The sequence below is a fragment of the Trichoplusia ni genome, chromosome 6 (assembly GCF_003590095.1).
Source record: "Trichoplusia ni isolate ovarian cell line Hi5 chromosome 6, tn1, whole genome shotgun sequence".
In the NCBI taxonomy this organism is placed as follows: Eukaryota; Metazoa; Arthropoda; class Insecta; order Lepidoptera; family Noctuidae; genus Trichoplusia; species Trichoplusia ni.
In genome coordinates this window covers 16,357,674-16,382,388 of record NC_039483.1, presented here as the reverse complement: position 1 = coordinate 16,382,388, position 24,715 = coordinate 16,357,674, and the positions used below count along the sequence as shown (strand labels likewise).

At 34.0% G+C, this 24,715-nt stretch overlaps 2 protein-coding genes across 3 annotated transcripts in view; both read left to right on the top strand.

The window, feature by feature from the left end:
• Positions 1-18,665, top strand: part of LOC113495285 (elongation of very long chain fatty acids protein 7-like) — a 42,424-nt gene extending 23,759 nt beyond the window's left edge. The window contains exons 2-7 of one of the 2 annotated variants that reach the window (XM_026873954.1): positions 14,675-14,743; positions 15,257-15,444; positions 15,835-15,912; positions 16,067-16,156; positions 16,672-16,881; positions 17,495-18,665. In XM_026873954.1, the coding sequence (XP_026729755.1) occupies positions 14,689-14,743; positions 15,257-15,444; positions 15,835-15,912; positions 16,067-16,156; positions 16,672-16,881; positions 17,495-17,932 (1,059 nt within the window). In that variant the 5' untranslated portion in view covers positions 14,675-14,688 and the 3' untranslated portion in view covers positions 17,933-18,665. Of the gene's footprint in view, positions 1-14,472; positions 14,744-15,256; positions 15,445-15,834; positions 15,913-16,066; positions 16,157-16,671; positions 16,882-17,494 lie in introns of those variants that run through there. The other variant, XM_026873953.1, reaches the window with a different exon arrangement.
• A 1,812-nt stretch (positions 18,666-20,477) lies between these two features.
• On the top strand, positions 20,478-24,715 carry LOC113495018 (elongation of very long chain fatty acids protein 7-like). Its single transcript, XM_026873578.1, has 5 exons — positions 20,478-20,854; positions 22,487-22,677; positions 23,099-23,173; positions 23,554-23,850; positions 24,389-24,715. Exons 1-5 carry the CDS (start codon positions 20,782-20,784, stop codon positions 24,656-24,658), a joined length of 906 nt encoding a protein of 301 aa, XP_026729379.1. The 5' UTR covers positions 20,478-20,781; the 3' UTR covers positions 24,659-24,715.

Genomic DNA, 24,715 nt, shown 5'->3' with positions numbered 1-24,715 from the left:
ATAAGGAAATAAAATACCAAGATGTTGCAATTTTTTAATCACCACTTTAGAAACTTTTCTTATTCAATCGCCATAAATGTTTATGAGCTATTCTATATCCCACACAATGTTGGCTCTATACATCTGGCTAGCAGTTTAATAGTTCATTACATTGTTTGGTATCATAGAAGCAATTTCGTGAAAGAATTACGGATGGAGATATCGAGGCTCTGAATGTAGAGCTTTGTTTCGAAAGTAACTCCAAATAGGTTCAGTATTTCATTCAAATTCAGTAATATTGTGGCTTACTGAACAACAACATTTTGACTGCATGGATAGCCGAATGGTTGAGGTCACCAAGCCAAATCATACCAGCGTGCTACATTAAATGCTTGTCCTGAGTCTGGGTGTCTTTGTGCATGTGATTTGAATGTTTGTGAAACCTCCCGCCATATAAGAATTTAATTCCTTAGCGCAGAAATCGTGCTTTTTTAAGTAACGAAAATTGCATATCATCGTAATAAAGTTGTATTAAATGATACTGTTTTACCCCAAGAACGCTGGGAATTATACTAAAATGATGCAAAGGTTACCCACGTGTATTTATCGGGATGGTCTGACTAGTTCAGTTCAAACTGCAGCCCTATTGCCGCGTTTGCTCATGATTAAGGTCTCCGGTTGGGTCCGAAACTAGTCGGGCGAACCCGTTAACTAGTCGTGAGTTATACACGATTTACTAATGGTCGAAGATCTCTTGCGTAAGACTCATCCTTACTGACAATTATGCCTGAGTATTAACAAGTTCAATCCTGACCTCTATCAAGGTTTAAGTTTATAATGCGACACCATCACCATCTTATATTAGGAAAAGATATAGTCAATAGGAGATAAATATTTACCTAATTCGATGACATAAGGATCTTAATTTAGTTGAGAGTTATAGAGGTTCGGTGCAAGAAACAACACGCGATGTCGCGACGTCGCGAATTCTGCCCCGGGCACGCAAAACCAATGTGTCTAACATAAATCAATATCTATGGGGAATCCGTAGCTTTATGGGAAATCCATACGTGATACCTTCCATAATTATCTAGGATCTAGGGTAGGTTTAGCACCTGTGGCGGTTTTGCAATTTAGGGCAATGTTGTGCTTTGAGGGCTAACGATAAACTTTTCGTAATTGAATTTCTTACTTTTTGCAATATACTTATGTTTTATTCAAAAGATGTTCAGTTTAGCTTTACGGTTATTTATTAAATCTGTCCTAAAAAAATGTTATTACAGATTGGAATATGTGGAGTTAAAACAGAACTACTCCGATTTTAATTATAATTAAATCTTAATACATAAAAAAATCAAGGACTTATAAGTAGTTCTTACCACTATTAACTTGCTAATCTTTTAAAATAAATTGCTCAACCTTCCAAAGAATTGCCACAAAAACTACCAACGCCTGCTATAATCATGTAGCAAAGATATGACAAAACGAAACACTTAGTTCAAATGATTATTGAAATTTAAAATGGCAAGCAATCAAAAAAAGTTTTGGGAAATATCTATAAAGTGATTTATTTCGTACTCATCATAAAAAATACTTCCAACAAATCCTTTCCACAGTTTTATCTCTTATAAAATATGAAGGGCTTTTCTGTTCGGTGGCAGGTCTCATCAACAATACTGTGAAATGACGAATGGTTCAGGCGTCAGCTTTAACTCCGTCATCCGCAGATAACTAATGGATAGTACTTATGACTAGAGTAAAGATTCTAACACTTTACTATTTTCAAAGAGAGAAATAAAAGTAAAATATTATAGGTTCCAGAGACGATTAAGAAGGTTATTTTGGAAACAAAAACCGCTCAAACTCTAGAATCGGATGAAAAAGTACCTATTGGCAAATACAAGTATTCGTAATCTCACAAATGATTTGTCGTTTACGGGGTTCGAATCCGCTTCACTTCGCGCACTATGAGGTTGGCATTGTAGCCGCTAGCACTCGGCTATGATAAATTTTCCATTAGAGTAGCAGTTTTGATTTACCCTTAAAAGTAACATTTTCGGCTATTTTCAATAGAAGATTATTATCTTAATTTTTTTAAAGAGATATTTTCGTTAAATGTAGTTTGATTGACCAGTAACATTCTAGTGTAACCTAGGCTTTTCAAGCATTACAGAATAACTTAACCATGTAAATATTTGTGTATAACGTAAACATAACTAAAAAAACAAATGCGATGTTTTACTTTGTATTACTACAGGTCAAAATTACCATTGTTTGTAACAATATTGGTTAAATTAATTATTACAACGAAATTATACTTTAATGCGCAGGCATGTCAGTTTGTCATAAAAGTAAAGACGCTCCAGTCATGCATGGAAATACATTTTTACTGTGTTTTGGTATGGATGATGGTCACTGGGTAACAGAGTTTTCCGGTAGAGTCCGCCGTAGGCCTCTCACGTGAATTTGAACACACCATTTCGTTCAAGTATTCTCACTATGGTGTTTTAACTGTCTGTGGCATACACATCAATTGAAAAATAAAATATTAGGTACTTGGACTTGTTTACGATTACGAGTTTCAATCCTTGGTATTCCCACAATTTTATTTCGATAAAAGTAGAAACACGAAAATAAATTGTATCAATCAGCTCATAAAGTTAGCCATAATCTCACGATTCATTATTGCTACTATAGTATTGTCTCTTGCAGATGTCTTTACATCTTTGTAAAATTATGGAGAAAAAAATATCCTAAATCTTTCAATTTTCTATTACGTTGATAAAATAAATACCTGAAAGACAAAACTTATCAAATTTAATGTCTCTTAGAAAATAGAGGTCGAAATATTACCCATATTTTTTATCATGAATAAACTTAGCTCTCTAATCCTCTTACCGAAATTCAATATTCCAATCAAGATTATTCCATAATAATTTGCTTTCTGCCTTAACAAAAGAAGGTTCTAGTCTACCAACATCAAGTGCTAAAGGAATATCAACAATACTTACGTCGTTTCTAGTAATATCTATTGTGAATCGAGTGCTTCCACTTGAATCAAATGAAAGGCTTTCTTTGAATGAGGTACAGCTTGTATAGTTACTTGGACAAATGTTTTGAGGAGTTCAAATTCAATTTGTTTTTACGTGTTTAAGCATTATTACTGATCTGTTTTATTATTTTCATGATAAGTCGCTGGATTTCTTGAGATTCAAGTTGTTGTTGTATTTTCTGATTAATGTTTTTCCTGTTATACTTAGTTAGTTTTCTGATGCGGTATGAATTTCTGATTTGGAATCAGAAATTTACCCATTCAGCAGCAACTACTACCCCTTTCACCGAATACACAACTGCTAAGTACCCTCTACCTAGAACGTTTTTTCAACAAAACATCTATTACCTTCTTTTCCAACCCAATGTTATTCTTCATCACTCCATGTCCTATTATATATGTCGTCCTCAACATCATCATTAATTTTCCATACATCATTCATTTATAGGCCTTCAGGTATAAATTGTATTGTACCACCCCTATTGTCGGTGCCTGTAGTTCTTGCCCATTCAACAGCCTTGACTACTTCAGTGTTGAATTATTAAGCTACAATTGCATCGGGGCTTGAACTTTTAAGGCTAAGGTAGAGTTTAAAGGCCGAGTTAAATAGTAAAGGAACTTAGACAATTGTAATCGATGGACGTTTGAAACACTTAAGCTTTTCGACCGTAATTTTTAGGTTTTTACTATTGATGATCGAGCACTTTTGTGCCATGACTGCGGAACCCATACATAGGACCTTGTTGGATCGTGCACCGTCTTCACCAAGTTCTTTCTTACCTAGTTTGAAGTCGCACTCGACGTTCTTTTATTATTTCAGACTCAATACGATATAGTGACTTTGTACACGAAACGCGACGTTCCAGCCAACAACTACTCAACTAGGTCATAGAAGCATTTATCCATCTCAAAACTAACTTCGAGTTAATTCGTTTTGCGTCTTCCATTCTTCGCTGTTTTCAGTGTTATACTTTCTTATTGCAGATGATCACGCGAATGTTGTATAAACATGTCATAATATTAAGTGCGGTATTCAGATTATGACCTTTTTACATAATAAATGGATTTAGAAGTTATAAAATGTCCTTAAGATTTGGCGAGGAGATGGAGTAAGGTAACAAGCTTAAATATCCTATAAAAGTCACTTTGAGCCCATTAAGGCTCGGAAAACAAGACAAGTTTAGGTGTTTAGGGATATTGTACCGTAATAAAGATTCACTAAAGATTACAATGTATTGCGGGTGTATATTCTGGTTTCAGGGAGAAGGTTTATACTCGGTAGTTTTCTTTTACGGACTAGGCATAGTAAGTATTAGTTTTACTTACTATGGGCAAGTATAAAAAGTTACTGGCTATTAAAAGTTTCATTCAATTCGTGTCTATCTGGTTGTTTCCTAAGTAACGTTGATATATGGGCCTTCAATGTATGAATACGCCTTAGCTTGAAGCAGTTCAAGACCATGCAGACTTCTTTTAAAGTAAGACGGCCCTATTCGCCGTGTAATGCGCTGCCTCGCTCTCTCCGGCTGACTTTAAGAGGTGTTGGAAACTCCAGTACAAAAAGAACTGAATAACTCCTCGCAACAGTCATCACACGAGACTGATTCAAGCAGTCTTTGTCTGTCCTAAATTTAATACGTATAAAATTTCGACGGAATAATTTCAGCCAAAAATAAACAACCATTACGAATTCGAAGTGAAAACTTCATGCTACTGAAAGCAATTACATTAAAATTTCATATTCAATCAAATATAAATACTAACTACTACAACATCCATTACTTTAATTGAATGGGAACGAAACTGACGACTTAATGACAAGGTAATTTGTATTTTGTTTCTTAAACTATAAGTGTCTATTTTAGTTGTACAAGGGAGCAATTATTTCGTCCTACGGTTTGAAAATCGTTTTTATTACTGAACCTATAAATAGGAAATTCTTGTTATAAATAATTCTCATTACGATTACGTGTTTTAGTAATTTTCACTATAATTTACTTATACTTATAAAGGTATTTGGTTCTAGTGGCTATTTCAATCATCTTCAATCCTCGGCTAAAAATAAGCTGTCGTTTAAATAAATTGTTGTATTTAGAATTTATTTTTTAAGAATTACTTTCGTTACTTCTTCCTTTTTAAAACGTTCAAGTATAGTAATGGTTCAACTAGTTTTTTTTTTACCGAAATCTTTCTCTCAAAAATTTCTCTAACAGTAGCGTCTTTTGGGCTTAATATTTGCATGGTGTTTTGTTTTAATGAATATTTTGTGCTATGATTTTAATAAAAATAATACTTTAAATACGCTTTACCCGTAGGGAAGTCCAAAACTGTAGTCAACAATTCACAGATCTGAACTTCAAATTATCGGCGGAGTAAGAAACTCGCGAACAGAGACAAATATTTACCTTAATAATATTAGTATCGTCGTGAAACTAAAACCTAGCAAAGCTTGACCATCGATGACGTAACAATGACGTACATATAAACTATTTATGGAAACTTCATGTTGTAGCCGCGTAATCAATAAAAGGTTATTTCAGGTAAAAGACAATACGCTCAGGTTTCTTAAAGGTCAACAAGTTCAAATGTTATTAATTGTTGAAAGGTGATAGTAGAGTTTCTTTTGGGGAAGAAAATATTGGTATAAGTTTGTGTAGTGTTTTCTTTGAAAGCTCTTTGGACTTGGGATGGTCATGTTGTTCTCCTTTACCTATTGAGCTAAAAGTTTCACTGACTTATATTTTAAAGCAATTTTTCCGAAATGTTTTTTCTTGGAAACTAGCTAAAAATAAAAGATAGTTATAGTTATTTATAAAGCTATGTTTAAACATGTTTTTCATATACAGACATGCTAAATGTACAGTTTTAAAAATAAAATAAATAGTCATAGATTATCCCATTGATTATAAAAACCCTTATTTTTAAATAATTTATTGCATTTCTCTTTAATTTTAAATAAAAAACATAAGAAACACATCTGAATAGAATACGGATGAACTTGGTTGGTACGTAAAACCTAGCTAAACCGAAAAACCCTAACATCATCAAACATTCTGAACGAAAAGTGAAAAGCACTTAGACACAACGAAACAGGGTCGCTACCATAAAACCTTACACTATAAAGACATCAAGGAAAGTCTTTGAATTGCAATCGTCGACATGTAATGCGGTATAAAGTGCTCGTTACAGCCTTTCAAGACTTCAATGTCAATGCAATCTCCACTGACGAGATGTCGACCTACTCCCGAGTCCCTATTACGGACCTTAAGTATGGATACAACTATGAAATGTAGGTAGGTACTAGTACTTACTGGTTACTTGGTAGCGATGAGTTGCGGTTTTAGTTTTGATGTTGAATCTCGAAATATGGGATAAGGTAACTAGTTTTTCGTTCTGGATTCACTTTCTGGTCTGTAGGTAACATTTTAGATTAAGGTGAAAACGTTTTTGGTAAATAGGTATGCAGTACAGTAAACTCGCAGTAATAAGTTTACATATATCCTTTGGCATAAAACATAGCTCATAGCTTAACAAACTCTTAGTAAATCAATTGTTACGACCGCACGAGTCGTAGTCGAGTGCAACGTGTCGCGGGTTTGATCCTCGCGTAGGAGAAGAATTTCTGTGATCCACGAATGCTTGTCCTGAGTGTCTTTGTGAAAGTGATTTGAATGTTTGTTATATAATTATTTTTTTTAATTTGAACCAGTAGTTCCTGAGATTAGCGCGTTCAAACAAACAAACAAACTCTTCAGCTTTTGTATATTAGTATAGATTATTTGAACACCGCTACAACCGCTATACGCAAAATTAATTATCTCCGAATTCGAGCAACTAAAACACGATGTTACATCGTCACTCCTATATGCTGTAGGATTAAACCTACTTACATTAGGAATGAGTGTGGCTTCGGATTTCATGACGTAATAGCTTCAGGATTTAACGTAATTTCGACGTTCTGATTACTGCTGTGTCTTGGCACAGTTAACGACGACGATCAATGAATAAAATGTAGTTTTATAAAGTAAAAAAATGCTATCGAATATTGAATGAAACGTATAGAATATTTATTTAACTGCAAAAATCTTCTGATTCAAGCGTACAAATATTTTGCAGTCTAGAAGTGTCAGTTCAAGCCCAGTTGCAGTTTTACAGCAAAATTAAGTTGTTTCGCCATTTTATATCGGTGTCTTAATGCTCGGCTGTTGTATTTTCTTCTAGTCTCTCAATCTTGTAAAAATCCTCAAGAATTGTTTAAGCAAGCTGCTGGTGATTCTTATTTTTGATTGTGCTTTCTATTAGAATGTTATTTCAATCAGTCATTTTACCAGCCTTGGAGTCCACTGCTGGACATAGGCCTCCCTCAAGACGCGCGTGCTACATGCTGTTGAGCACGTATTAAACATTAACGTAACACTTTCTATTTAGTTTTAATTGAATATGTCATTTTTTATAGCTTAAGCATTAATCAGTAATTATAATACGATAATGATGAACACCAATTTTAGTGGTTTTGATCCATGAATAAGTAATTATGACAATTAAAATAAATTAATATGTCTATTAATAAGTAGGTACTTTTCTTTTGATAATAGACTTTTTGGTTTGTTAAAATCATAACTTAAATATCATTTTACAAGTTTATAATTGACTACGGTTCAATTGATTTTGACGGCCTCCGTGGTCGAGTGGCGTACGCACCGGTTTCAAGGTGTCGCTAGCTCTGAGGTCCCGGGTTCGATCCCCGGTCGGGTCAATGTAAGAATTCTTATTTCTACATTGTCTCGGGTCTGGGTGTTTGTGGTACCTTCGTTGTATCTGAATTCCATAACACAAGTGCTGCAGCAACTTACTTTGGGTTCAGAACAATGTATGTGATGTTGTCCGCATTTATTTTATTTTATTTATTTATTGATGAGGGATAGGATCAATGAAGGCTTTTGAAGGTTGCATTTTCTTTATTCATTTTCAATCCATGTTTGAATTCATAGCCCATAGTTTTTGAGTTTTCTAACACATAACTGCACTTACCGTTCTCCTTCTCTCACCAAAGGTCGTCTGAAATATAACTTATTGGTTCAAATAAAAGTCTAGAGACATCGTATCACAAAAAACAAGACCGTGAATTCAATATCGAATTTCAAATCATTTGGATCCAACACAAAGGATCGTAAAGTCTCGTAAATGTCCCTTTTCCAACCCAACTCGCAATCCTTGTACAAAATTAAAAATCGGTGCTACATATATACATCCCCCTCTTTTATAAAGCGATCTGATACATTAAAAAGAGACAGATTATTTCTAGATTTAGTTTCCAGACATGTGCTTCCCTGCATATTTCATTTAACGTCTAAATTGTGGCAAGTTGCCAGAAAAGTTTAAAAGGAAAGCTGTATTGAAGATTTTCATTTTATAAGCTACGGAAATTTTGACATTAGAGACATTTTATGACCTTGCCTTTGAAAGGTCTTTTACCCTAGCATGTAGGTAGCTATATTTTCAGTTACGTTGTTCAAGCATTGATTTTATCACACATGCTTCGGTTTAATGCCTACAAACTCAACAAGACACATTAATATAACTCGAGAGAGATTAACTTAAATGGTAACCTTAATTTTTATACATTAACGGATGAAATTTAAGTGAAAAAGAAACAAAAATGTTGCAAACTGAAACTAATGCAATAAACGTATCGATCTGTCTGTCAAATTGGGCGTCAAATGGAGGTTTCAGTTATAACCAGTACCTTACCTGTTATAATATATTCTGCTTCTGTGCCCGAAAATAAACTAAGTTTATTTTATGGCCAAGTTTATAACGAAAAATTATTCGTCCTTAGGAAAAAATATCACCTAGCTGATAACAAAAATACCTCAGAAGTATATAGCCTTGATAAAAATATGAACTTTAAATGCCTTCAGAGTTTGTATAAGCACGCTGTATACATACAAAATTTCTACTTAAACAATCAAAGTAGAATTACATTCTTGGAGTAGCCCAATAATTGAAGGAATCCGTCTTCAACTACCTTGCTCATTCATTCGTTCACAAAACATCCCACACCTGAATACGTGAACCAACGAGGACATTGACACACATACTAAGTAGGACGATGTGAGAGACCTAAGGGAATTAACCTACAATAGTTCACATTGCAACAAAAACACTTCAGAATTACTTTAAAGCAACAATAGCGCCAACAAAGGAAAATGCGACTTTATCCGTGAGGAAATTAGGTTAGAAATTGAATGGATTAGAATGAATTTATGCATCAAAGGAAATCGATGTCACGGAAGCACCGTGTCAAGATGTATCACCAATCATGAACAACTTATTGTGTCTGAGCGTAACTGTGTTGATAGTTGGAAAACGATTGAAGGGAATTCAAACAGTTCTGAGTACTGTGCCTGATTTGTATTGATAATACTGTAGACAGTTAGCAATTCTACAACGTAAATATTATTTCAATGTCGTACATTAATCTATACTAATATATAAAGCTGAAGAGTTTGCTTGTTTGAACGCGCTAATCTCAGGAACAACTGGTCCAAATTGAAAAATTCTCTTTGTGTTGAATAGACCATTCATCGAGGAAGGCTTTAGGCTATAAACCATCACTCTGCGACTAATAGGAGCGAAGATACAATGGAAAAAAATAAATTCTCAGATGACAGGAAAAAAAAGTTTTTAATATAGAGATCTCGAATAGAATTAAACAACTACATATGTATCTACAATGAAGAGAAAAGTTACTTTAGTGCTTAGTGTAACCATATTAACAGTTGTCAATACATAACAAAGAAATAGTCAAACAACAACAAAAGCAATTGACTAACGGTCACATGTCATCTCATTTGTAACTATGGCCTGTCGATGCTTGAAAACCAAAAAGTATTTAAGGTAGAGTTTTATGATTGATTCCAGTACCTTATACGGAAGATACGTGAGTTAAGTTATATTGTTTGAGTATTAGTTCATAATTACCGTTGTATGGAGGACAAACCTTTTTGGTAATGATCGAAAATTGTAGACAAAATGTAACAATAAAGCCGACTCTACATTCTGACAATAGAGTTAGCAGTGAACTGTTGACTTAGAGTTTAAGTAACTTGATTGCGATAATACAGGTAGGTAATTCTTGAGTTTGTGTACTTTAAACTAATCTGATCCTTTTATCTATCTCCATAAAAATTAATTGCTGTTCGTTAGTCCTGCTAAAACTCGAGAACGGCTGAATCGATTTAGTTTATTTTAGTCTTGTAATATTCGTAGCAGTCCAAAAAAGCTGTAAACGGTAAGCAAAATTTCGTAAAAGACAAAAAAAAAACAAATTTATTATATTTATTTATTTCTCATGTAAACTAGTCTACCTACTTTCTTGTCAAACTTTGTTCATATTTTGATGTCTAATTTTTTTTGCGAAAAAAACCGGAAAATTACTTCGATCGGGTACTACGCGGGTGAAACCGCGGGAAATAGCTAGTTTTAAAATAAAGGTATTTGGTCTCGAGTTACACACAAGAATGTTACAACGTACCTTAGCGTCAAGGGTAAGACGTCTTTTGTTATTTCAGACGGCGCTGTAGAATATATTTGTAATCCCAAAGCCGATTAGTGGGTAGGTCTGACATAGTTCTGTGTCGTTTTCGTACCTTTACAACATTATGCTTTCAAAGATTTTCAGTGAACATGATTAATTTTGATGTGCTGGCTCTGTGGAAATTTGGAACTGTGGCATTCGTTGAATTCATAATGATAGTTTATCCTACGAACTTCGTTCTGCCGGGGCTCAGCAGGGCGCTACCCAAACGCATGCAAAAATCTCATTCAATTCGGTCCTGCATTAAGGTAAAAGTTCAGTGACATACACACGTACAGCAGAATTATATTGTTATTATTTAACATGCCTCTTGTATTTGTCTGAATCGTGCCTTGTCTTGCACTTGTTTAATTACATACATTCGGGTGGCGGATTCTTACCAACATGATATATTATACTCAATACTCAATACTTTTATTGCACTCCATATGTTAAACAGGTGTTACATAATATAAGTACTATGGACCCTGTAGGGCACGGCAATGTAGAATAGAGGAGGATGCTAAATATTTAGATTTTGTATTACAGATTATTAGTTTAAAGTTATGGTACGTGAATAATCACCCACATCGAAATATTCAAAATTGCTTAAGCACGTTGCTATTCGGTAGGTATTTCAAACTTTGTCCGGACCTGGTATCTCCCGAACTTTAAAGCCCAATATCCCCAGATAAGGACAGTAACTTGTATCAACAACTTTAAATTACATTACAAGTTTACTGGCACTTATTCAACTAGTCAGTCGATCCAATTCAACGAAGAGGCTGTAAAGGTTTCCTTATTTGCAATTAGATCTTTATCTAAGATGAGATAGAATTGAAATTGGTTTGCGTCATATTTATGCGATTTTTTATTACATTATCTTTGCTGATTAGGTGATGTGAAACGTTGTGCATATTAAATAAATAAGAAATATGATGAGATCGTGGTAGTCGATTTGTAGACCTGTGATACCTGTGTGACAAAAAAAAAGGTGACGAAAACTCAAATTAATCGCGCTGATAGTCGAAGTCTTCATAAACACCTACATACCTTTGTCTGTAAAATAACTACGGCGTAAAATTGTGAGTAGGCAATTCAATCTAAATAATGCTAATCTTTTTTTATGAAGGTATACTACCGACAAAACAAGTACACATACTAAAACATCTCATACTAATGAATTGTAATCACTCAAGGAAACCATAAAATTCGTAAGGAAACAATTACTCGGCTCATGTTTTTGGCGCACTATGACAAAATTCTAATACAATCTAGGTATATTCCATTATATTCGATCAAGGATAGAAAAAGGTAATTTAGGTCAAATGGAGTGATGTAACTAGGACTTATCGCTGGCTAGACTGAAGCCATTTAAGTCTTGAACAGGTGACCTGCCCTAACACGCCCGACATGTGTGAATGACATTATATTAGCTGGTGTGTTTTTACATGGCACTTTTATATTTGGAGATTCATTAAATTGAGGCACGTTTTTCTTTGACAATTGGGTATTTGAATAAAAAAATCTAGCTATCTGATAGATGTATTTCTAAGTATGAGGCATTTTCTTTTGTCATGTAAGTGTATGTGTATGTATGTGTATGTAATACACAAAGTAATGCTAATATTGTAAGTTGAAATCTTGTGTGACGTCACTTATTAACGACAAGTGACTTTTGTACGTTTTACCATCTTTTATGCGTTTTTTTTATGATTTGATAAAATAAAAAACCTATATAGATTGAAATTGTTTGTAAACTAACCATTTCGGTTTGCAACCCTGTCATACTTTGATATTGCTTTTTAATCAAAAAAGACTAATAGAAAACTCCTAAATACTGATAAAGAAGCTTCTAACAAATTAAATTTCAAGACAAATGGTTCAGATAGCAGCAATTTTTCTGTTGACTCGGCCAGCAATATTTTTTGATCAGATAAGGTTAGATCGATTGCCTTTGTCTGGCATTCGCCAAACTGTGGTGGCGATATTGGTCGGTCAGCAAGATCGTTAGCGGTTAAAAGCATAGGGCGTGCCAGGCGTAAATTGAAGCCAGAATTGAAGCTAGGTAGAAAATACAAAACTGTTTAATTAAAATATTTAAACATACTTACTTTAAAAATATTGGTGCGAGTCTAATTTTTCTGTGGTAACATTATACGTCATCTGTAAAAAAATCAGCTGTCTAGCTATCATGGATAATGAGATCATGACAGACAAATAGTACGACGACCAATCGGACAGGCAGCGGAGAATTCGTAAAAGAGTTCCGTTTTTACTTTTTGAGAACAAAAATTCTAAATGTTAATATGAAAATACCTCATACCAATATCTGTATCTGTACCTGATACGTAACCTATATAAGGCAATATGTAACTTAAAAAATATACCTACGTCTCGCGAGGCAGCTATAAAGCCTTCAGTCTCGCGTCTTTCAAATTAAATACATCGCTTACACATAAAATCTTCATAACCATACAGCCGTAGGGAAATAACCTGGTTTTATGAAATCTTTAGGCTTATAAGATATACGCATAAAATGTGTGAGAATATCGTATTTTTAGATAACATTCTATCAACGTTTTACGTAAGGCTTTCTTTAGAAACTGATCGCGTCTTAGGTAAGACGATAAAACAAAATGTTTGCGTCAGGCACGTCGTTTTTGGTTTGAGTCAATAATGTTTGATCCTTAGCTATCTTTTCTATTTTTAGATTTTTTCAAACATATTTTTTTCGCACTCAAGTTATTTGACTAGCTTATGGTTTTTAATTCGCCTGAAAGGCCTCCCCTTCTCTTTCAATTCTTCTTCTTCTAGCCAAAAGGGTCGTCAGACCACCTCTCGGGACAAAAATTAACTAAGCATTAAGTAGTTAACGTGACTAAAAACTATGAGGCGTCTGGCGAACACAATGCCAGTAAAAATAAACAAAAAACTGTTTCATAACTTTTATTCATCTTTAAGAAATCATCTTCAAATGTTTCAAAAATTATTCTACACTTGTCTGTAGGGCACATAAAGGGTTGTCACACGTTTTAAACCTAAAGTGCTTTGTGTACGGACGTGGGCCTCAAGGACCGCTTTCGAGTATTTGCGCGACAAGTTTTTATTGCCTCTAGTAGCCACAAGCGGAAAATTTGGAGACGTGTAGTCCCTTGTTTTATCGCCTTAGCAATCCCCTTTAGTACTAAAACGAAAGGAAAATATTATCCGAGAGCTTCTGCGAAACGAAACACTTTTTTATGGATTCGGTGGTACAGGGTGGAGTATAATGTATGAAAAGCCTTATATAACGTGTTTTGAACCTACTGAGTAAAAGTGTAATGACTCTGTATTTTTGTATTCTGAAAATATAATAATATCGTCGTAATTTCAACAGTGGAAATCTATTTTTGTGCTAAGTCAAATCCATAAAATTCTGAAAACCAGTAATTATACTGATTCTATTTATTTTCAGCGGCAAAAAACTGTGATTAAAAATAGTGACCAAATTACTAAAGCAGTAGACGAAACCATTAAAAATAGGTAAACCTTATTAAGAAACAGCATTAAGTCAGGTCACGTTTTCGTGTTTAACGTATCACTGTATAACATGAACTGCGAATTTAGTAAAAATCAATAGTTTTGCCCGCCTGAATATCATGCGAAGGTCACACAAACTGATTTAGGGAAGTGGGTTGAAACATTTGTACACAATAGACAATCTTTTTAGAACACTTCGTTTGTTGTTATGTAATCAAGTTAGATAATAAGGTTCTAAAAATGTTTACCAAATCCTGACAAATAAAACATATAAACAACCTAACGTGATTAGTTGACAATATTATAAATTATCAAAATGAATAAATCCTCTTTTGAAAAAAAAGCGAATGTAACGAAACCTCCTTTTAAAATTCGAATGCAACTTTTTTATGTTCAAACTTTTTGCTCAACACTTCATATTGATGTTTCACGTTACTGGCACGGCTGAACAAAATTAAAAACTAAATTGAAAAAGATGTCTGCCAAAAACGAAATTTGCTCGTGGATTTTGTTTTTAATCTTGCTTCTTTATTTATTTTCAGGAAACATCGCAAACATGAGTTATTTGGAGAAGGTCGACCGTTACCTGGACTCTCTCAAAGTTGGGAAGAGTAAGTTTATCTAATTCTTTTTCAAATGTTGTTTTTCTATAGCGTCTGTTCCTAGAATTTTCTTGGAATAGGTTTAAATAGTTTTAGAGTAAATGTAGGCAAGTCATTAGGCAACAATAATATACATTGAATTTTGTAAAGCTCTGTAAGATTTCTGATTAAAAATATAAAAATAAACAAATTTTCCCGTATTTCCAGCGTAAACAAATTACAAAAATATAAAAAAAATATAACGTGTTTGTCAAAATGTCATATGTCACCCTTAACGTTACCTATAAAAGGTGACCATGACCTTTTATTAATTGATCACCTCGAATGGTCAATTTTCTAACTTTGAACTTAATTGAATGGCATAATAATATGCGAAATATGTTTTAGCAATCTAGCAATTTCCTTTAACTTTTAAAAACAAAATTACCAAACTACTAATGCTCTACGGCTGGGAAAAATCCAATACCCATTTAAGAAAAATAATAGGTATTTTTATAATTTCCTTCGTAACAATATTTCCAGGTGCCATGGTAGACTCCTGGTTTATGATGTCAAGTCCGATGCCCATTCTTTCTGTGGTCGTTGCCTATTTGATCCTCATCCGCATCGGGCCGAGAATCATGAAGAATCGCCAGCCACTGCAGATGAACAGGCTGATCGCGTATTACAACGCCTCGCAAGTTTTCTTAGCTACTATGATTTGTTTTAAGGTGAGATCTGTTTTTTTTTATTGCGTCCTAAGCGACTTTAGATTTTACTGACAAGTTTTTTTGGTTGAGCCGTTTAAATAAAAATTTAATATAATTCAATATAAAACAATAAAAAATAAAAAAACTTGCGTAAAAAAAAAACTTATATGTATAATATTATTTATCATATTCATTATTACAATTAAAAATATCTGTTAACTAGTCACAAGGCAAAGGCATAGCGCATTGTTTAAAGGCGTTTTGTAGTTTTATAATAATTCTATCCGTTTATTTTATGTCCGACTACATAGATGGCACTACTAGAAACTTTTTAAAGTTAATGCCTACATCCGAAACTTACTTTTACGATTAAACTTAACTCTAATTAGTTTTCGGTTTTCATTATTCCAGGTTTTCAAGTTGAATCTCTTCAGAGATGGGATAATTTATGCAGGTTGCCGTTATCCGTCCAATACGCAAAATTCAATGGTGAGGCACTTCACTCTGATTGATCTAAAAAATTCAAGGAGTCCAATAAATTCGGGTCAATTTATTTAAAGAGGAGATTTATCTAATGGATACTAAACTTATCTTTTTATTCTTTGGATTTTTGATGTTTAAATTAACCGTTTTTAATTTTCAGTTACTAGACTTGGGTTGGTGGTATTTCTTCGCAAAATTCACAGAGCTACTAGACACCGTATTTTTTGTTCTCCGTAAGAAAGATAAGCAGGTAAGATAATCATTAAAATACTTTATATTCAGAAAAGTATTAAATAGAGTATTCCTCCATTTTGAGACGCAATTAACCTATGGATTTCAATAAGCAGCAAAACCTCTACATTGCTCTTTAGGTAAATTATCTAAAATACTGGAAACTTTAGCACACTCATACCGTGCTGGATGAGCGATTTATTCCGGATGGAAAATCATCAACAGAAGGGAATGTCACACTTTGACTGACTAAAACTCACCCATAGTCCTTCTACCCCTAGTGTCTCGGAGCAAAAGAAACACTTACTAACAACCCAGCTGATGAGTAGTTTAAAGGTCAATTCTGTGAGCTATTTTCACAGAATCCATACATTTCCATTGCAGTAGATACTATACAACAATTTATATTCCTAAACTCCAGGTAACCTTCTTCCCATTGCATTACCACGTAATGTATAAAATTTTATTTTATTTGGGAAAATACCCAGTTACACATGACAATATGGTCAAGAACATAAAATTCCCAATCCCCAGGTGACCTTCCTCCACGTGTACCACCACGTGATCATGGCTCTCTACTCGTGGAGCTACCTGAAGTTCGCGGCGGGCGGGGAGGGCGCAGTCCTGGCGCTGCTCAACTCTGTCGTCCACGTCGTTATGTACTCGTACTACCTGCTGTCGGGGCTCGGGCCCCGCTTCCAGAAGTACCTCTGGTGGAAGAAGTACGTGACGAAGCTGCAGCTGGTAAGAATTTGGAATTTTTGAGGGTTTTTCTGTCCCTAATTGTATTCAAGGTTCTGATAATCGTGTTATTACCGAGTACAAAAAAGGAGAAGTTCTCAATTCGGCTGATATTTTTTTCATCATTGTTCATTCCGACAATTGTGATGATTCTTGAATTTGTAGCCAAAAATGACAAAGATGGCCACCCGTCTACGGACTGACCGTGTCAGGCGTAGCTTAACCTGTGGTCAATCAACTTACGCAATAATAGCTTAGCCACGCGCTCATTTTAAGTAACAGTATAATAATATAATCTGCTAAACGGTACGCGTAAACCCAAATTGATTTAGTCGTTGTAATTCTACGTAGTTTTGGGAAACTTACGTAATTCTCATAGCAATGAGCTCTTCATGAGACTTTGCTTTCTAGATAAAACTTAGGGAGAGACGTTTTCTATGACTTAAATTTAAAATTTATAGTCTAATTGTATTAATTCATGAAGTAGTTTAGGCCAGAACACAGAATTTTGGAGAGAATGGGCTTTTAGCCCAGCTGTGGGATATAATGTCTTTTATGTATAATTTCATTTTTGTAAAAGATATTTAGTCCTAACATCTTAAATATCTCCTTCCAGATCCAATTCATCCTGATGCTGACGTACTGCGCCTGGACTCACTTCTCCCCTCGCTGTCAGTACGCCTCTGGCTTCACATACTTCATCTGCTCCAACATCACCATATTCTTATTTCTATTCCTCAATTTCTATACTAAGAGTTACAAGAAGAGAAACATGGAAAAGAAAAATGTCGAAAAGGAAATTAAAGAAGAATACGAGAGAGCTCACAATGGTGTCAAAACTAATGGTGTCTGCAAAAACGGAGTCAACCAGAAGAAAGAGAACGGGCTGCATGGGAATGATTGCAAGAGTGCTCCCAATATAGAGGAGAACCCCTGCGAAGTGAACAAGGCTTGCGGTGATTACATCAAAGATGGAAAACTACTTCTTACGCGACGAACGACAAAGTCCGCATTCGGAGCCGAATTCGACTTCGATAGTATAATAAATAAATGATTCGTCAAGGTCAAAGACTACAGCTAGCGGTTCTATTGAGACTGATGTATGTGATGACATTGGTATTGTTAAAGCCTAAGATTTTTGTGGAGTTTGGAACTTAGATAAGTACGCTTAAGTAATCGCTTCACTAGGACTCTTTCAAATTGAAGAAAGGACCATGTTTGGTGCTATATCATTTGTTAGAGCCGTTAATTTTCGAAAAAAAGTGGAGTCTAAAATTACAGCATATCGTAGTTCGTATTGCAAAATTATTGAATTTAAAAATTATCGTACCAGTGAGAAGACGCTTTAAATTTACAATAAATTGCCAACCGCACAATTGTTAATGTAGATTTTAAGGTTAAGCATTTGCTGTAAATATAATACGTGAAGTATAATCGTGCACTAATTCGATGCAGCCAGATTTAATTTAGATTGAGACCTTTCATACATGGTAAATTTAACATCAATAGTGGCGGTAACTACGTTGCTTTTAATGTTGTTTTGTGAAGAACTTAAGGGCTCTAAAGGATGCAAATATATAAAATAGTGCTTAAATATAGGTGACGGTTATAATACTATGCAGTGACATAAAGTACCCCACATCACTTCAGTCGAATCAAACAGCAGCCGTCCACTCGAATGATAAGATTTTCCATTTTTCAATTTGAAATCATGCCAATTAGAGCTAGCATCAATTCTAGCATTTTCCTCTTCATTTCCTTTCATGCTTTCATTAAATTCAACAAAAGTAATAACGGGGTATGTTCTAAATATTTCAAAAATAAAGACATGGTAATTATGATATATTTTCTATCCATTTTATAAATAATATTTTGCCTTTAGTATAAGCATACGAATGCTTTTGCAAACTGGATCATAGCTTTTAAGAGCCGGCAATGGACTATACTTTGGAATCACGGAATAATAAATCAATGGAGTGTTTATACGAATAGTTGTTATACACGAAGAGTAGATCTGTGCCTCAATGGGAAATTTGACTTTACTACCGAGCTTACGAAATTTCACTCCATTTATTTTCTTCTCCGTGGCATATTATAGCTTTTAGTAGCGCGGGACCACTTATCTGTTCACCGAATGTGTAAAATCTAAGGAAGTAGTGATGTGTATGAAAAGCCTCATAAATTATCAATTTAAGTACAATTGTTTTAAGGAAACTGTGCCAGAATATGTTTCGTATTCAAGGACCCGTAATTTTGTTGTCGTATTAAGTACTACTATTAGTTATTTTAACATAATTAATTTTTCGATTAGCATAGTTTGATTTTGTACTTTTAATGCAATTAACAATAGTACAAAATAAAGTTAATTTTAAGAAACTAATAAAGTTTAAATAATATTCTGTAATTTTATTTGTGCATGTCCTAAAATCCAAAACTCACTCCTTGTTTTTATTTTAGATCGAGAACCTCCAGAGGTAGTTGACCTAACGATGCATGATAATAATTCAGTCATCTAATAGGTACTCAGTGCCTACTAATTTTGGTTAGTCATTGATATTCACGCTTATTTAATTAGTCGAAATTACATTAAACCTTCCTATGAGAACGGCCGCTGCAGCTATTGTGTATTACTATCCACTATCTGTGCAAAGCGTGTCTTATTTGTCAGTATGAGATTAGGGTTCCGACCCCTAGTTATAATATAAATGACAGATCCTTATAAAATTTTAGTACTTAATCCACGCTCAGTGGCGGTTCAGATAGTTAGCCTAGAAGCACAGAAAACTTAGTACCAGAGGCCCACCTCATAACATAAATACTATTGCAATTGTGGAAGACCTACTACCCCATAATAATACTACTTTTTGAGTTTTGTACCAAAATGGATAAAAATGTAACGCTATACTGAGGCAACGCTGTCTTTCTGTCTATCTGTCCGTAACCAGGATATATTTTATGAAACGTTTCAGCTAGGCAGTAGAAATTTTCACAGATGATGTATTTTGTTGACGTTAAAATCAAAAGTAGATAATATAATAGATCGGGGTAGGTAATATTGTTAAAACATTTGTTTTTTGTTGGTTTTCCTTCTCCTAATTGTACAGAATCCTCAAAGTCGTGAGTCCGACTTGCCCTAGACTGAGTTCATTTAACATGACTAGGCCCCCATGGATGGGCTAATCGTATGCGTAATCACAACATGACGTACAACTTTACCCAAAATTCTACATTTAAATGCGTAAAGTAATATTGTCAAATACAATTGATTCGATGTAAAAGAGATTCTTGATGGACACTAAAGTAAATAAACTAAAACAATTTAATGTAATTATGTAGTCCCGCGTAATTAAAACAATTCTGAATATTCATTTAAAGTTGTGGTTCCAATATGAGCGAATCATTCGTGTTCAAATTTTCCATTCATTGCAAAAGTCATGTGTTTTATTCAAGACACAGAAAGACTGTAAATATCAATAAATTAATTATTTAAAAAAATATTAATGATTTCTTTTTTTGATAAACTACTAAGTACTAAGCCAGGCACACTCCCTGCATACTCCCAGTAAAAATTATCCTCATCACTGCAAAGTGATTTTTACTGCACTGTTCTAAGTTTTTACATTTGATTAGATTACTTTGTAAATATAATAGCTATAGTTTTAGGTTATAAGATAGAGAAAGAGTGGAAAAACGCAAATAATATACTACTAAATACATGAAATGATTTAGCCCTAAGAGAAAACACAACCTAATCAGCTATCATCGACCTTTTATATTTTGAACAACGCTGTCAGTGGGACCACACCCCTTTTCAACTATTTCAGCAAGTGAAGTTATGTAGTTCTTTTCGTGTAACATCTTTCAAAGGTAGTATAGCTTATATTGAAGGTTAAGTTTATTAAAATGAATTGTGATATAAATGGAACGTGTGACAGCAGTATGGAATCGGTTTCTTTTTGGGATTTCAAAGGGCATTGTAAGTATAATAATAACATACTTACATTATTGTAAATTTGACGCAAACAATGTGTTTATACGGGTGAATCCATTATGACGTGGTGGGTATGATGTTTACTAGATTATTGATTGATTTTTTGTTGTATTAAATTATATTTAAAATTAAATTCAGCTTTGTTGACAATTTTAATCAACAAATTTTAATGTCGATATTCAGTTGTCCGTGTTCGATTTATAATTATAATCATCTCCCATAACATGCTTAATTACCTACCTAAACCACAGGATAACTTATGAATATAATAGCACTCTAAAAACTCATCAGCTGGTTTAATCTTCAAGTTTAGCAATTTTTTATTAGGACATAAAAGTATCTTTATCTTTTTTTGTGACCCAGTCGAAATACTCATCAACTTTCTTTAACCTGGGAAAGCGGAAGGTAGTTGTCGTACTGTCGGGAGTCAGATGTGAATGCGCCTGCAAACTACCGCGAACCAGTAGGCAGCACTGCCGCAGCCTCCAATTAACATAATATTTTACAAAAGTCAACCATTACACAACTTTGACACAACGCCATCTAGTCTCAAACTAAGCAAATTTGTATTATGAGTACTAGACAACTGGTAAAAATATTTTTATATTTCTAAATACATGCATAATATAAACAAATTATAACTCTAGTCAACAACTTCAACAAAGAACGTTTACACTTGGTTAAATCTGTTGAGTCGGGTTTCTATTCGACCGGTAAATTCGAATACAGTTTAACTCGCATAAATTATCTTTATTTGACACATCGTGTAGCTAATATTATAGTAATCAGTATGTATTTTAACCTCTCGAAGAATATCGGACAGTCATCCAAATCATGAGCAATGAGATGGATAAACTATAAAGATGTCCCTTCCTTTTTTGTTTTTTTTACTTCGGAGCCAAATGATAATGCTAGTTCCTTTAATACATCAATGAATCTAGAGATATAAGTTTATGGAAATGTTTCCATGTATCAAAATCCCTTGATTATAGCATGGACTTTAGTAACAAAAAATTACCAAAATTAAAATTCATTATGAAAATGAAGTAATGTTTTCGTCACAAACCTTGACTTTTGATCATTTAAAGTACTCGTATCAAGTAGGTATAATACGTAAATCGTTGATACTCAAATTAAGTAGACCTTGCGTTTAGTGGTCGCAAGCGCAATTATGGCCACAAAATTTTGGGTTCTAATACCGGGTCTGGCACGAGCTTTAACAAAAAAAGGTTTTTGGATGTTTTTGTAAAAAATACCGGATACCGGCCAAGTGCAAGTCCGGTGTAGGTTAGACTTAGTTTTATCGTTTGGGTACCTACGGAATCCTGAAACACACTTTCTTCGTTTAACTGAGTTCAAGGAACTAAGTGAAATGATGTTTACAACCTCGTGCTTGGGAAAAACATATTATCAGTTTTTCAAGATGCAAAACCCTTATCACGTTTATGTTTTTTTTCTATATGACAAATAACGTTGCCCGGTTGAGCTGGTATAATTATAAACGGAACTCAATCCATAAAGTCGCCAAAACAATAACCTTAACCTATTTAACGACAATGTAAATTAGACGAAAATTCAAAACAATTATTCTGATGATACTTTTTTTTATTTTTCCAGTGGACTTTGTTGACAATTGGTTTATGATGAGTACTCCATATCCCATGCTGGCCATCACAGCTATGTATCTCCTGTTTGTTCTGAAAATAGGGCCTGAATATATGAAGAAGAGACCGCCATTTGTATTAAAAAACATTTTAGTGGCGTACAATGCTTTCCAAGTATTAGCTTCTGCTTATTTAGTTTACTTGGTAAGTTTTTATGTCAAACTTCACTTTGAATACTATATGTAACTGAACAGCCATCTTAATACATATTATGTAATGTAATGTTCCACAAGTTTCACACAACGCCATCTAGTCTCGAACTAAGTAAAGCTTGAATTATGTGAAGGCCAGTTGTGGAAGCGTGAGAGCGCACTACAAGGCGTACAGTGGCATCTCTATTTTGCATCAACAATTAAGAGACTGCTAGATGGACGTAGGCTATCAAACAGGCTAATTCAAAGCAAATTGCAGGAAGTAGATTTTTTTATGCAGGTGTATTTGAGATTAATGCCGATTTTGCATCTCCCAAATCCGAGTTGACGTTAATGATACTGGCTTTCAATAAACAGGCTTTACTTTTATAATTGTGATTTATGTTTTAATTTTCCAATAATATTTCTTTCAGTGTACCAAAATAATGATCCCCAATGGTTTTGTGAGCCGAACGTGCCTCTTGGAGAAAGAAGACACCAGATATGCTGTAACTATTGTTAATTTACTAAATTTATCCATTTTGTATGAACATCATCCTAAATTATATTGGGGTCGACTAACAGTCTAAAAAAAAGCAGCTTAGTACCAATGTTTTACAAGGAGCGACTGCCTACCTCCTCAATCCAGTTACCTCGGCAGCACGATACTCCCTAGTGAGACTTGGTACGAATTACGAATGTCATAGATGAAAGAGAAAAATACAAGAGAAAGAAAAATCTATTGTTTATGATAAAAACAGTATTATTCAACGAAGATTCATTCACTATGGCAATTAACTATCTCAATTTCAATCAACCATCTAGCTAATTGTTTCCTCTTTTAGCATATAAACTTATGTATTTAATGCATTCTTTGAATTTCTTCCAGATCCCAACGGCCATGTATTACTACCATCTGGCAAAGGTCAGTGAACTTTTGGACACGATATTTTTCGTGTTGAGGAAGAAGGATAAACAAGTGACGTTCCTCCATGTATACCACCACGCGCTCATGATAATCACCAGCTGGGCTTTCTTGAAGTACGAGCCGACGTATACGACGATATTCATAAGGAATATAAACTCGTTTGTCCATATAGTGATGTATACTTACTACGGATTGGCCGCGTTCCCAAGCTTGGCGAAATATTTGTGGTGGAAGAAATATATTACAAGTATGCAACTGGTAAGTGGACACAATTGAAATAAATTTTCTTCACTTATTTTATTTTTCTTACTAAGTAATTTTCCTGATGTACCTACATTTTTCACTTTTTGGTGGGTGACAATATTTATATCATTCAAAGTAATGGAGAATTTTTCTTATCCAGTTGCACTCTCCATTTAAGTGAAAGTCAAATATGTAATAGTCTTTTTTTTTATAATAACTATCGTGAGACTGATTCATTATTAAATGATGTAACGCGGCGGGAGAGTCGCGAGTCGAACTCCGATTAAGGACTCCGGTTGGGTCCGAAACTAGTCGGGCTACCCCGATAAATACGCGTGAGTAAACCGTTACATCATTTAATATGTAATAGTCATCTTAAATACAGAAAACAAATCACTCTAATAAGTGGTCTTCAGTCTTATCATTATCTCTTGTGCAGCTATTTTACGATTCCAACAAACTTAACAAGCTGACAATTTTTTTTACAAAATAACTATGTGAAACCCATTGATATCGAATTTTTCATTCTAAACTTCTATAATTTTTTTTACAGGTCCAATTCTCATTAATTTTAATTCAGTTCGTGATGACGTGCATTCAATCAGAATGCAAACCGTCTTACGGCGTCTGTCTGGTTGTTATCATGAACACAACACTCTTCTTACATCTGTTCAGACAATTCTATGTCAAGACTTACAAGCAGAAGAAAAACCTAAAGGACAATAAAAATAGAGTCATGAATGATAAAATGAATAATGATGATAACGTAACCTTGAATGGAAATCATTTGAAGAATAGAAAAACTATAATGAATGGTAATTGATAAAGTGTAGAGGAATATTTTAAGGATTTAAATTAATAAATAATTTAATATTTATTA